Source organism: Anticarsia gemmatalis, chromosome 16 (genome assembly GCF_050436995.1).
Source record: "Anticarsia gemmatalis isolate Benzon Research Colony breed Stoneville strain chromosome 16, ilAntGemm2 primary, whole genome shotgun sequence".
Lineage (NCBI taxonomy): Eukaryota > Metazoa > Arthropoda > Insecta > Lepidoptera > Erebidae > Anticarsia > Anticarsia gemmatalis.
The window spans coordinates 5691030-5705786 of record NC_134760.1 but is presented as its reverse complement, the minus strand read 5'-3'; the positions used below and the strand labels follow the sequence as shown (position 1 = coordinate 5705786).

At 37.8% G+C, this 14757-nt stretch overlaps 2 protein-coding genes across 5 annotated transcripts; both read left to right on the top strand.

Annotated features, from left to right (window-relative positions):
• Window positions 1–693: 693 nt before the first annotated feature.
• LOC142979578 (cytochrome P450 4C1-like) lies at window positions 694–4178 on the top strand. The gene is made up of 10 exons (XM_076124586.1): window positions 694–975; window positions 1045–1134; window positions 1220–1330; window positions 1731–1916; window positions 2108–2304; window positions 2386–2446; window positions 2651–2828; window positions 3124–3275; window positions 3541–3723; window positions 3918–4178. Exons 1-10 carry the CDS (start codon window positions 819–821, stop codon window positions 4067–4069), a joined length of 1467 nt encoding a protein of 488 aa, XP_075980701.1. The 5' UTR covers window positions 694–818; the 3' UTR covers window positions 4070–4178.
• Window positions 4179–4600: 422 nt separating this feature from the next.
• On the top strand, window positions 4601–14531 carry Wdr33 (WD repeat domain 33). Of its 4 annotated transcripts, none has more exons than XM_076124584.1 (9): window positions 4604–4787; window positions 9567–10221; window positions 10305–10518; window positions 10622–10742; window positions 11009–11312; window positions 11955–12156; window positions 12677–12847; window positions 13012–13215; window positions 13301–14531. In XM_076124584.1, the coding sequence occupies exons 2-9, from the start codon at window positions 9567–9569 to the stop codon at window positions 13695–13697; spliced, it is 2268 nt and encodes a 755-aa protein (XP_075980699.1). In that variant the 5' UTR covers window positions 4604–4787; the 3' UTR covers window positions 13698–14531. The 4 variants fall into 4 exon arrangements, with proteins under 4 accessions (XP_075980697.1, XP_075980699.1, XP_075980698.1 ...); XM_076124583.1 differs by lacking the exon at window positions 4604–4787 and adding an exon at window positions 4966–5105; XM_076124585.1 differs by lacking the exon at window positions 4604–4787 and adding an exon at window positions 7512–7954.
• The last annotated feature ends 226 nt before the right edge of the window (window positions 14532–14757 follow it).

Below are 14757 nucleotides of genomic sequence, written 5' to 3'. Positions count from 1 at the left end.
GACCTACGTCATAAATAATTATGACAACAAACATGAGCGACGCGTGATGATCCATTGTGTGTTTAGAACTTACGAGATCAATTTTCGAATTTAGTAGCAACGACTTTCTTAACGCTTGCCTATGTATATGCGAATCTACAAACTTACCCAGGCACATACAGGTATCCTATACCAAACTTTTACCAAAAAACAATAATTAAGAATTACATGTCATTGTGTTACTATAAAAATGAAAAACTATGACTAACTTGAAAAATGAATAACTTGATCCATAGGATTTGTTAGATAGCTGAGTAATTAATAAATGTAACGGCTACTTTATTCTTACTATTTAATCAAGATTTGATTTGTCAAAAGTTTGCATAATAATACCATTACATAAATGGTGTATGACTTCTGTTTATATTGAAATATGCGCATTCTTTAATCTGCCGACATCTTGCAAACATTTTCATTGATTACTGAGTACATAGGTACTTAAAAACTACGTGAATTTTCCTTAACATTACGATGGCTAATTATAGAACTTTAAAAGTGCAAACTAAAATTTATTCACTAATATGTAATGAGTATATTTAATTTGTTATATTAAGACACCCAATGAGGCATAACAGAGTCTCGCACTAAGTAGGTAACCAATAATACAAATACTTCATGAATAGGTTTACAAGACAAGTGCTTTTTACGGAAATACAGGTCTTATAACCATGCGGCACTTAGTATCACCTTTCAGTGCATTTGCAGTATTCAGTGGATAAGTTCCTTACAAATAATTATTGCAGTGAATATCGTGTATAAACCTTAGAAATATCGCCAAAATGCTAGTTATTACGTTAATATTTCTGTTGACAATATTATATTACCTAAATTTTAGACATTCACGTAAATTATTATACAAATTTGCCGAAACTATTCCATCTGTAGGCGAGTTGCCGGTTTTAGGACATACCCATTGGTTCATTGGCGGGCCTGAAAGTGAGTTTGAGCAAATATTTCCTACAGATAAAGTGAAACTATAGCATCATCAAAAGGTTTATTTTTCAGAACTGTTAAAAAACATACGGACTTTAGTGGAAAGAATTGAAAATACTGGTACCATGTGTAAAGTCTGGATAGGACCTACTTTGTATGTTGGTAAGTCTAGTGACTATTTAATAAAGCATAAAGCATACAAACTTCCTATAATAATGATGTTGTTACGAAAATTATTGATTTTCAGTGCCTATGAATTTAGATGACATTCAGAAAATATTAGAGACTTGCATGGAAAAGGATTACAGTTATAAATTTCTCAAACCCTGGTTAGGGAACGGATTATTTGTGGCTCCAGGTATGAAATACGTTTGTTATTTACTTGGTATATTAGCTACTTAGCTACCTTTGATTAAGAACAAATAGTTACCTTAGTTATATTACTTCCTCGGTCAATATTTATGAAAACTCGCGTGACTTATTAATTAAGGTTATTCTTAAAACTAACAATATGTGGATATAAATAGCATATTGTGTCTTAATGTAAGTACATATTTTATATATGTTTTGACTTTGAGTCGGTATGCTTATTACGGGAGGCGCTTAGTAATATTATTTGAAAAGATTGCAGGTCACTCAGGTTTCGTCGTTCCAATTACCTACTTTACCTGATAATTAATACGATCTATAGATAAAGACTTTGGCACCATATCGTTCCAAGACAAAATTCTGTTTATGTTTTCGTTCTTGTCTTTTAGTTGATATATGGAAGTCTCACAGGCGCCTACTTCTGCCAGTGTTTACGAATCGCATAGTAGATGAATACATACACGTATTCGGCAGGCAAGGAGATATTCTTGTGAAACGTCTGCAGGATGAAGTTGGGAAGGCACAGTTCGACGTCTACCAATACGTCACCTCTTGCATGCTCGATGTAGTATTTGGTAAGTTTTATAAAGACTGAATCTACGCAGTGTAATAAATAGGTTTTTTTATGCCGCCATATGATACCGTGGCCGACAGGTCCAACCACCCAGTGATTAGTTAATTTCATTAGACACTACCTGGCCCAGAAACCTACTGATAGTGTGCTTTTACATAGTACCAATGGTCTTACACACTTTATATGTTGTAGAAACAGCAATGGGAGAAAAGATGAACGTTCAGAGTAATTCTGAAACACCATACCTGCTTGCACGCAAGACCGTGATGACTATTATCAATATGAGATTGTTCAAAGCTTGGCTTCAGCCTGATGCTCTGTTCAGGTTGACCAAACTTGCAGCCACGCAGAAGGAAAATATCGATGTAACGCATAAGTTTACGGATGAGGTACGCGTACCGTTTAAATGTGTTTGTAGATCAATGAGAAAATCAGCTCAATTAAGTATTGATTTCCTTCGTTTCTATTAGGTCATTCAGAAAAAGAAAGCAGCGTTTGACAATTCTTGTCACGATGATGAAAATACAGAAGGTAAGAAGTTTCTTATTATACTGAGACGTCCTCTAAACCTCATCTTTCTTCGATTAGAAAACGTCTTGAGAGGCGCTTTAATACCTAATACAAAACTGAAGACATTCGATTGCCTGATCCTTGTAACTTAACAGTTGCAATATTATACCAAAAATCTTGTATCATGTTGATGTATCATCACCATTATAAAATATTTTTTTCTAGGTCCAAAAGACATACTCCAAATATTGCTGGAGCGCAAATTAAACTTCAGTAGCATAGAGTTACGTGAACATATAGATTCAATAACGATAGCGGGTAATGATACTACAGCGCTTGTCATCTCCTACACGCTAATGTTATTGGGAACTCATCAGGATGCACAAGAAAAAGTCTTCACAGAGTAAGTAAGGCTGATGAATCTAATGATTTTTGTTCCTATTAAAACAACGCTGATTGTTTATGCCGATTACCGTCTTAAAAAAGGAGTAAGTTCATATTTCCCGTGTTTTTAACCATACAAAAAAGGTATTGTTTCCATGATGTTGATTAATTGTAATAGATCTTGTTATTTGTACCTAAGTTTTTCTTAAGTGTAACATAACTACAAGCATATTAATGAATTTAATTAACCATGTAATAATTAACGTCATAAAGATGTAGGCATGACAAGAGTTAGCATTTTGCAATTTTTTCAGGTTGAAAAATATTTTCGGCGATTCGAAAAGGCCTCCAAACAAAGATGATTTATCTAAGATGGAATACTTGGAAAGAGTGATAAAAGAGGCAATGCGTTTATACACAGTCGTACCGATAATTGGACGCAAAACAGACAAGAAGATTAAACTCTGTAAGTAACGACTACAAAAACATCTTCAAAAGCATTACATATCTCATATTTTTTAAATGCAATGAGTATAATGTGTTCTTTAGCCGATCCTGACTCTACTTTGTCTGATCAGATTTGCCTTTACCATGGCAATAAATAGTTTTGACCGTAATATGTTTTTTTTTGCGTTCGCGTTATACTGAGAAATTGAGAACCGTCATAACTCTAAAAATCCAAGCATAAGTTATTTAGGTAAAAAAAGATATCTTTTATTTTTATTTTTCAGCAACATGCACTCTTCCAGCCGGCGTAGGATGTGCTTTTATCCCCACTGTGATGCATAGATCTAAGAAAATCTGGGGCCCAGATGCCGACTCCTTTAATCCTGATCGGTTTTTACCAGAGAATTGTGCCTCTCGTCATCCATGTGCTTTTCTACCTTTCAGCTATGGACCTAGGAATTGTATAGGTAATGTGTAATTTATGTTCTTTTGTGCTACTGGTTTGTTTTTGCTTTGTCCTTATGCCATGTTAAGTAGAGTTGGCACAATATTTTGCCCAGGTTAGATTTAGATGTATGTTTGTAAAAGTAACGTACGTAACTAGGTTGGTACGAATAAATTTTGATGTTATTTTGGTAGATTAAAATATTTTTTGTTACAGGACGTCACTTTGGATTCCTGGCGATGAAAAGTATAGTTTCGAATATAATAAGAAGTTTTAAAGTATCATCAGCAGGATGTGATAAACTCAAAATAGAAATTCTTTTATTTCCTGTTTCTGGGCATTTGATATCTCTAGAAAAACGATCATGATGAAATAATATGTACTTAGGTAATATCTAATGTAGCCTACGGTAGGTACGAAGTGGATAGATGCTGACTTAAAACTGTGTATATGAATAAAATGATTTTGTAAAGTGTTTATATGCTGTATGATTTCGGAAATATCAGTAAAAGATATGCGATGTGAATTATCGATCGCGTAAAGTTAGAGAAATAAATATTAACACGTTTGACCTTACAAAATTAAGGTGTAATGCAAAAATTATGCTAAATGAGCTACGCCCGGCACATCTTTCGTCAGATGTGAACCAATAACCCTACAAGTTATTTCTTTAACGAACCTACGATCCGTTATTTAAACCTACGCCAATCCACTTCCATTTTATGAGAAATGTTTCATTCATATTATGAAAATATATTTTTCTTAAAATATAGTTATTATTTTTTTCTATTAGTTTACACTAGTTAACATTAAATAACTATTATAACATTTTTTTTCAATTTTAGGCGATTAATCGATTTGCATCCAAGTAAGTACGATGCGTCACTGCACCGTGGTACAACCCTATCATTTAGCAACATGGCTGATTTGCTTGGCCTAGCATTCCAAATAGGTTATCGTTGTGTTCTCTCCTAAGTTTTCTGTTTGTATATAACTGTAGTTTGGTGTTACCTAAGTATAAATTAATGTGTTGTGCAGTTGTGAAGAGAAACGTATATAATGTTATAGTGTATTTTTGTGTATAAGGTAAGAATAACAACATGACCGACTCTTTATAATTGGCCATACGCAGACGAATCTCTAATTTTAATGGCCGAGATTGTAATGTAGCTATTTTTTTAATTAGGTACCTATCGAAGTAAATAACCATGGATTTCGGACACCCTCCGCCGATAATGGGGATGCCTCCACCAGGTATGGGCATGGGAATGGGTCCTCCTATGGGTCCGCCTATGATGGGACCGCCCGGTAGAAACAACATGCGCCATAATTTTAGGCCTTTCAACTACCAGATGCGATTTCCACCACAAGGGCCTCTGAACATGACTCAAGACGATTTCGATGGTAAACGTTTACGTAAATCCGTTATGCGAAAGACTGTAGATTACAATGCTGCTATTATCAAAGCTTTAGAATGTCGCGTTTGGCAAAGAGACTGGCGGGACAGGCACGCGTTGCAACCCGATGCTATGTATACGCCCGATCTGTTGCCGCCGCCCTCTTATCCTGATAATCCTATAAACGCCGTCACTACTCGTTTTGTAAAAACAGCCACTAATAAAATGCGATGTCCCATTTTCGCCGTCGCCTGGACGCCGGAAGGGCGACGTTTAATTACTGGGGCTTCCTCTGGAGAATTTACACTATGGAATGGTTTAACTTTTAATTTTGAAACCATCCTACAGGCTCACGACTCACCAGTTAGGTCAATGGTTTGGTCTCACGGCGAGGGATGGATGGTGACTGGTGATCACTCAGGATTTATTAAGTATTGGCAGAGTAACATGAACAATGTAAAAATGTACCAGGCCCATAAAGAGGCTGTTAGGGGTATTAGCTTTAGTCCCAGTGATTCCAAAATTGTAACATGTTCTGATGATGGTACTCTTCGCATCTTTGACTTCTATAGATGTCAAGAAGAAAGAATATTAAGAGGGCATGGTGCTGATGTCAAATGTGTACAATGGCATCCAACTAAGGCATTGATTGTATCAGGAAGCAAAGACAACCAACAGCCTATAAAATTATGGGACCCTAAGTCAGGGACAGCTTTATCTACTCTCCATGCTCACAAATCAACTGTTATGGATCTCAAATGGAATGACAATGGAAACTGGTTGATAACTGCTTCCAGGGATCACTTACTTAAGTTATTTGATATTCGTAAATTAGGTACAGAATTACAGATATTTAGAGGACATAAGAAAGAAGCATCTAGTGTAGTGTGGCACCCGACTCATGAGGGATTGTTTTGTTCGGGTGGTTCTGATGGGGCCATACTATTCTGGAATGTTGGGACTGATAAAGAAGTAGGCTGTATTGAAGGAGCTCATGAATCCATAGTTTGGACCATGGCTTGGCACCCTCTGGGACACATTTTATGTTCAGGGTCTAATGATCATACATCTAAATTCTGGACTCGAAACAGACCAGGAGATCTTATGAGAGACAAATATAATTTGAACACACTGCCACCTGGTGTACAAGATGATCATGACTTGGAAGAACCTGCAATTATTCCAGGTATGGGTCCTGAAGATAAAGTTGAGATATTTTCGTCTGACACTGACAAAGTCATTCCTGGTTTAGATTTGGACACAACATTTGTGCCAATGGAGTTCGAGAAGAAGGTAAAGAAAGTGCCCTACAGCAAACCTATTCCTCGAAACTTCCAAGCTCAATGGAATCACGGGCCTAGTGCTGATGAGTCAGCCACTGAGGCTCTGACACAAGCATTAGTTGAATCAGTGCCTGGGGCTATACCACTTCAACAGATAACACCATCTGCCATTTTCATTTATGGGAAACTACTCCCAGTTGAAAGTGGATCTAAACTGGAGAAAGCTATCTCAGATGGACCTTCAGCACTTAAAAAGTACATTGCATCTGGTGAGATAGAGGAGCTGCATGATGTAATGCCTCATTTAGAAGATGATGCTGATGAGGAGAATTTCCTTCCATTTGAATATCCTGAACCTGAAAATGATGGTGAAAAAACTGAAGAGCAATCTGAAAATAATAAGGACAAGTATGATAATTTGGAACAAGATGATGATTATTATGATAATGAAATGGATACAAGTGAACATAACAGCCAAGATGAAGATCAAGGCTTTAACAATGCACCAGACATGAACAACATGGGTCCCATGAATAATATGCCTCCACCACCTATGAACAATATGATGAGACCACCACCTATGGGCAATATGGGACCTCCGATGGGTCCTAGACCTATGGGCCCTATGCATCCAATGGGACCTATGCATATGCCTCCACCACATATGATGGGTAACATGCCAAATATGGGAAATATGCCACCAATGGGTAACATGTCCAATATGGGTAACATGCCACCTATGAATAACATGCAACGCCCACCATTTAATGACAATGGCTTCAACAAGCCCCACTATGATTCAGGCTTTGACAATCAACAATACAATCAGAATGATGAAGACTATAATGAAGAAGATAACTATAATGATCAAAGCTATGAAGACGACAGCTACAATGATGATGGCAATGGAGATGATGGTTATAATAATATGCGTAACCAAAGGTGGGATGGAGGATACCGAGGTCGCGGGCAACCGCGCGGTCGAGGTCGCGGCATGAACGGACACGGACGAGGCAACTGGCGAGGGAACGGGGGACCACGTGGAACTCCCAGGGGAGCACGTAGGGGCGGCGGTGCCAACCGAGGTTTTAGAAGAGGCGGGAAATCCATATCCAACTAGCGCAGCGTTCTTACTTTGTTTTTGATAATAGACTTTGTCATTAATTTTATACGTGCGAATCGAGACTTTAAGGCGTGTTTCGAAAGTGTTAAAACAAGACAATACAGTGATGTTATGCAAAAGGTTGTACATAATTTTTATTTACGCCTTGTATTTTTATTTTGGTAAGCTAAATACATAATAAATTTATATTATGTCACAAAATACTTGATTCTCTTGCACAGGTGCGTTTACTCCCAAACACTAGATAGAGACTTGGTAAGTTCATCAGTTTCAAATTTAGTTAATTCGACTACTGAACACATTTAAATGATTTTTATTATGATGGCAGGTAATGTTTGGGACAGGAGAAGAGGAGAATAATTTCGTCCAAGAGGAGTCGCACACAACATTTAACAAGACCTGGCTGATTTATGTTGGAGCCAACCTCACTACCAGTTCATCATACTTATAGTAAGAACCTGGTATTTTTTGAATTTGTTTTGTCAATAATAAAGATTCTCAAATAAAGTTTACCCGATATCCGATTGTAATAAAGGAATAAAATATTTTGAAATATACAAATGGGTTAAATAAATAAATTATATTAAAAAACAAAAAAAAATACATTGTCCAAGGGCCGTCCTGTCCTTTATTTCGTGCTTGTCAGTACATTCACCTAACATAGTTTACTGGAGACCTTAATACCAAGGAATGTTGAAATATTTTAATAATTTGTTTCGTGTATCGTTTCTAATCGAACTGCATGAACTTTTTTGTCATTTATTTAATAAAGATATTTTCGATTTTGGTCTTCATAATACATAATAATAGGTCAGAAGAAAGTTAATGTAACTTGGAATAGTCGATATTGAGGTGGACAAAATCTGATTATTTTCAATTCATGCAGAAACAGATGTTTGAACTGGTTAAACATACAAAAAAAATCTATAAATTCTCCCTTTTACTCGCACAGTTGGACTAAAATAGGTTCAGTTGATTTTTCTCCCCTGTAAACAAGTTCCCTTTAATCACAATCTGAAAGCATTATGCTTTTGCTTCTGTCAAAGTAGTAGGTAATTGTTTTTTATAATATGTGCTCACTGCTGCCTCGTGAATTTGTGATAAACGTGGCCCAATTTCTATTCTTATTGTTCCAATTTGATCATAATGGCTTTATAATGATTTTCTTCTCTAGGTTAATTTGAACAAAATAAAGGTGAAATATTGCATCTTAATTCAAACTTAACGATTGTAATTAAATTCAGTGAAGCCGTGTAACTATGGATATAGGACGTAAATATACTTAATGCTTTTCTGGTTCTTTATTTTATTTACCACGAAGAAAAAACTAAAAGAAATCGTTACAAATTGTTTTTTTTTAATAAAGTATCAGCAATTTTAGTTTATGTAAGCTATTAGCGCAGAGGCAACCTTTGGGTTTGTGAGGGGACGGGTAATCGTACATTTTTTTAAATGAAAGCAATATGAGTAAAAATTTAACTTTTTTCGATTACCTCGAATTCACCCATGATAGTAACAGAATAGTTTTTGATATTTTCCATTTAGATATCACTTTTAGCATTCGGCAGGTATTTTTCCCCCAGAAGCAGGGGGTCAGTTGCTGTTATAAAATGTATTTCGTGTCTTACTCAGTAGGTGTATGGAACTAGAACTTAATATTTTGTATTCGTTCTGCGTATCGTCGTAGTCAATAGTAGTATCATAAACTTTACCTACTCAGAGACCACCAGAGAAGCAAGGTTTATAGGCCATAAAACGTTTTATTACTCGAATGTACTGACGCACCCGCATATAACCAAACATCCTTTTCCCTTGGACTAACGCAGGATTTGGGTACTTAGTTATTACTTTAAAATAAAAAGTAATAATAGGAATTCTGAAAACAAATTGTTGAATGAATAAACTTTTGAAATTTAAAAGGGTTTCATTTGATAATGCCTTCGACCTGCATCAATAAAGATTGTTGAGAAATGAAGTGTAGTTTTAATTTTTTTTACTTATTTTTTTTGCCCCTAGAAAATTGCAAACTATGGTTAGTCACAGCGCGTTTCTTTTGTTTCAGATGACCCCTCGGAGATGGTTGTGTTGGTTTTTAATGATATTAGCATGTCGAGCCAGCCAATTCGACGTCAGCGACAAAAACGCTATAACAGACTTGAGTGGCAATGTTACAGAACGCCTCGTAGTAATAAACGGCACGCCAAACTATAGGTTCATAAAACCAGACAAAAGTACACAATGGTTCCCGGAGAGAGAGATCAAACTCGACAGTTGTGTGAGAAGGGCACAATGCGAAACATTAAACAAAACAACTTGTTTGGGATCCAAGCTTCCGTATGTGCAGACGAGCGTTCATCTAACTTTTTATGACAACCAGAACCAGATTCAATCACAATTGGAACTTTATAGAGAACTTATCAATGTGCCAAATTGTTGGGCCGTTATACAGCCCCTGTTGTGTGCGACCTTCATGCCCAAGTGTGAGCGAATACTGGGCCAAGACATGGTTTATTTACCGTCGTATGAAATGTGCAAAATAACAATGGAGCCGTGTTCAATACTGTACAATACCTCATACTTTCCGTCCTTTTTGAGATGTAATTCCACATTGTTTCCGTCAAGGTGTGAGAATGCTGTAAGAGAGATGAAATTTAACACGACTGGCAAATGTTTGGCTCCTCTAATTCACACCGATAAAGCTCTGCATTTTTATGAAGGTGAGATTTTGCGCTTGTTAAAACTAATTTCGTTGTTAACTTGAGGTGTTTTGCCTGATTAACATATTTCTATGGTTGTGCAGGTATATCAGGGTGTGGTCTTCCTTGCCGTGATCCGTTGTATACGGAAGACGAGCACCAACAGATCCACAGACTGGTGGCGTGGGGCGCGGGTATTTGCCTGGCGCTGAACCTTCTCACTGTCGCCACCTTCCTCATAGACTGGCGAAGTGCTAACAAGTACCCAGCGCTGGTCATATTCTACATCAACGTGTGTTTTGCCGTCGCTTCTATGGGGTAAGCCATATTTACAGTGGTATTGATAGTTGTAACCCTACCACAGCATATACCTGGCAAAGTATGTCTTAAGGCGCAATACTAAGTATGTGTGTTATTACAGATGGCTGATCCAGTTTGGTGTGGGATCTAGAGACGACATAGTATGTTCCAAAGACGGTACTAGGAGGCAAGGTGAACCTTCCGCTGAGGAGAACTTGTCGTGCGTCGTAGTCTTTGTATTGGTGAGAGTACTTCATATTTATTAAAACTATGTTCGTTGTTAATCACAAAAACTGGAGGACGAAGATATTTTCAAAGAAAGTGTTGCTTTGACTCTTTAGAAGTACCAAGTAAGAACCTACTTACGTATGAATGGACTTTACGTACACACGACACGCACGTATACGCTCATACGTGCATAATACAATGGGCGTCTTTATCGTCTAATATTATAAGTGCCCTAGTCTGAAGTATTTCTTACAAAGTAACACTTTTATTTCATTTACAGGTATATTACTTCATGATGGCAGCTTGCGTTTGGTTCGTGATATTTACCTACGCGTGGCACATGAGTTTCCGCGCGTTGGGCAAGATTCAAGACCGTATAGATAAGAAGGCAGCTTACTTTCATCTAGTCGCGTGGTCTCTCCCGTTAATCTTGACTATAGCCACGATGGCGTTCGGCGAGGTCGACGGGAGCAGTGTAACAGGAATATGCTTCGTGGGATACGTGAACCATCCTATGAGAGCTGGCCTATTACTTGCACCATTGATGGTTGTGCTGGCTCTGGGAGGATATTTCTTACTTCGAGGTGAGTTCATAGGACTTATTTTGTAAAGTAAACAGTATTGAAAACAAAGTCAGATGTAAAAATAAAAATTCCTCTCTGTTTGGCATCTAGCCCAACTGTCCGATTAAGGATGATAATGTCCTATTTGTTGTAATCAATGTATTTGTGAGCCAATTCAAAAATAATCGTTGGAGATGTCCTCTATAACAGTCTGTGACTAATGTAAAAGTGTTTTTCGCCTTTTTCATTCTCAGTTATAAATACTTTTGAATTAAGTCTATAGGCATTGGCATGTTTGTTTGAGAAAATCGAATCATGACCTGGTTTAGTAAAAGTACTACAATACACGCGTTAACGTGACAAATTTATCTGCAAATTGGATCTCTTTGTATCACTATCAGGAGTTCTGTATAGGAAATTCACAATAGTTTTGGTTCCATTTTTATGAATGGTTTACAGTTTATGAATAAAATAATAACCTAGTTTTGCAGACAAAGGTATAATAGCTTTATGACAATCATTCATAGTTATAAAGGTGTGCAATAAAATAATGGAATGGTGTCAACGGAAACATGTTTCCGTATTATTTAACAGCCATATACTAGAACTAGTAAACAATATGATGTATTATATTTTTTTATTATATTTTATGATTAATTGCAGGTGTATTCTCGTTGGTTGCGGTGCGTGTGTCGAGCAAGGACGTGATATCGCCCCGCGCCGCCAACAAGATTCGACAAACGATAACGCGTTGTTCCCTCACTGCGGCACTAGTAGCCGTGTTCATCTGCGTCACGTTCGCTTGTCATATCTACGAGTTCAGGAATGCTGATCTGTGGAAGGAGTCTTTCAAGAAGAATATCATGTAAGTGTTATTGTTCCGACGGTTGCGTGTCTAGTTCAAACGCGATGTCCCTAGTCGGCACTCGGTGTTCTTACATAGCTGAACACTGGTGCGGTAAGACTATCCAATCAATATCAGTAGTATACATTATAGTTGGTTGGCAATTATTCAGGTTCTTTTCGAAATTCAAAGGAAAACTTAGGAATACCGATCGACGTGTAGGCTTACGGAAAGTTCATCTGAGGTTTTGTGCCCATGTGTTGAGCAATCCGTAATTTGGTGGTTTGTCATAGATCAACAAATTTACTGGTGTCTGCATTGGATATTCTAGGGAACTTTAATGACGACTTTTTGATATTATGTACCCACTGTCAAACTTTATAATAATATCTGTTGTTCTGTACAATGCCTAATAACTATTTTGTATTACTATATAACATGATTTCTATATTTATCTGATTGTATCCTTTGTGTTAAACGTAAAGGGTGTTAAAATTTGATCATAAATCGAGGAAATATATAAGCTGGTATTGTTCAACAGTTGTCGCCTCGAAGCTCTCAAGAACACCGAAAAAGAATGTTCGTCAGGCACTCGTCCCTCAGTGTCGGTGCTACAGCTGCGCCTGCTGTGTTGCTTCGCGGCCGGCGCGCTAATGGCGTCGTGGACGTGGACCCCGGCCGCCGCCGCCGCCTGGAGACGGTACTTGGCAAGGTGTGGTAGTGGTACATCAGATCATAGGGTACTTCATTTCTTTACGTAATAACGCTCAAGTAAAATAAAACCTCAAAGTATACTATTGTGATCGTTATTGCATTTCATGATAGTTTTCTTATATATAGAATTTTCAGCTAATTACCACCTTCGTAATTGTGCAGGAAATGTGGATGCTCAGTAGAAGCAGAGGTTACCCGTCGAGCTCGTAAGCACGAGTTAATCGCGCGAGCGTACCGGCGCCGTGGCGAGTTTGCAGCGCGTGGCCGGCTCTCTATATCGCTGGGAGGCTCGAGACAGGACCCTGTCGGACTCTGCATCGATCCCACTTCACCTGTGGATTACCCTGACGATGCCAAACATGAGAGGTAAATAGAAATTTAAAACCTGAATGGGCTTGAATTAAACATTCTTTCTGATGTAAGACTAAGTTTTTGTACTCTCGTTTTTCAGTGGTGAATTGTCATCATCGTGGGCCGCAACGTTACCCCGGTTCGTTCGACGTCGCGACGCGTTAGTTCTTCCCACCCACACCCACCACTCTCTCAGCTCCACGCCAGATCGCCGGAACTCACAAGACTCCCAGATCAGCATCAGCCTTCGCCACGTGTCGGTAGAATCGCGTCGCAACTCGCTGGACAGCCAACTGTCGGTGAAGATCGCCGAGATGAAGACGAAGGTGGGGCGGCGGCGCACGAAGCACAGCAAGGCCAAGCGCAAGGCGCGCGCCGCCAGCACGCGCAAGGAGAGCACGCCGTCCATCGAGAGCCAGATCAGCCGCTACTGGCTGCAGGCCGTCGCCGCCAACAACGATCCGTCCCGCGAGGAGGTCAAGTTTAGCTTTGACTGATGTTTGCATATCGTTATATACCCAAACTGTTCGCTCGCGCTGTGAACCGCTACGAATATTACTTACTAAAAATGACTAAGATTATGTTTACCGGTATTTACGCTAAGTAGGAAGTAAGTTTGAAAGTTCAAATTAGTATTGCACGTGCCCAAAGGTGTCGCTGACTGTGAAGATGATTAGCAAATATTTACTTATTTTGAGAATTTGAAGTTTTATGGGCAGATTCGTTTGTGATTTATCATTGAAGATAAGAAAACAAAGACTGATCGGAATCTCTGGGCGGTGATGTGGAATATTACTGCCGATACAAAATATCCATGACAATCTACATGCATTTGTGTGATATCCATGACCTCGAAAAAACATGTGCCATAAACTAATTCTGCGATATAATTGATTGAAATCGACTGATATACTAAACTTGTAGTTTGTAAGGATCAAGTTTCGTATCATAATTTTATTATAATGAAATAATCGATTTTAAGAGAAGAGTTGCTAAAATGTTTACATTTGATTAAGAATTTGTTGCTGTTTCATACGAACTGTGTACAAGATATGGTTGTGATACCAGTTTTTGATGTGAGGCTATAATTTTGATGAGCTGGAGAATTATGAAGCCACAATTTACTATATTAAGTATTACTCGTTGATCTGCTGACGTTATGCACATGGCAGTTATGAGACTCACATATTTATATTTAGGAAGACACGTATTTTATGATTTAAGTCTGCGCTAGCTTTAAAGTTTTGATATTTTGTATAAGTTTTTCTACCAATAATTTACTTATAAATCAAAAAGGCAACGTTTTGTACAATTAAATGATAAATTTTTTACATCAAGTATTTTATTAATTTGTTTTATAACGCCCCTTCGACAAATATTTCTCAGCTGCACGAAAGTTGGTTGTAGTAGCGCAGTGTATGATACTGCACCTACAGTAATAACTTTCTGAAGTACACGCCTGTACACGCCCGTCACTTTGAATTTCCATCAATCCAAAACACCTAAAAGCTTTTGGCACCATTTGGGATTCGAACTCGAAAACGTCGAACGATTCAA

Coding starts and splice junctions, on each gene's coding strand:
- LOC142979578 (XM_076124586.1), top strand. CDS start 819: ATGCTAGTTATTACGTTAATATTTCTGTTGACAATATTATATTACCTA. Junction 1,135..1,219: donor AGGACCTACTTTGTATGTTG/GTAAGTCTAGTG, acceptor ATTGATTTTCAG/TGCCTATGAATTTAGATGAC. Junction 3,276..3,540: donor AGACAAGAAGATTAAACTCT/GTAAGTAACGAC, acceptor TTTATTTTTCAG/CAACATGCACTCTTCCAGCC.
- Wdr33 (XM_076124582.1), top strand. CDS start 4,910: ATGGATTTCGGACACCCTCCGCCGATAATGGGGATGCCTCCACCAGGT.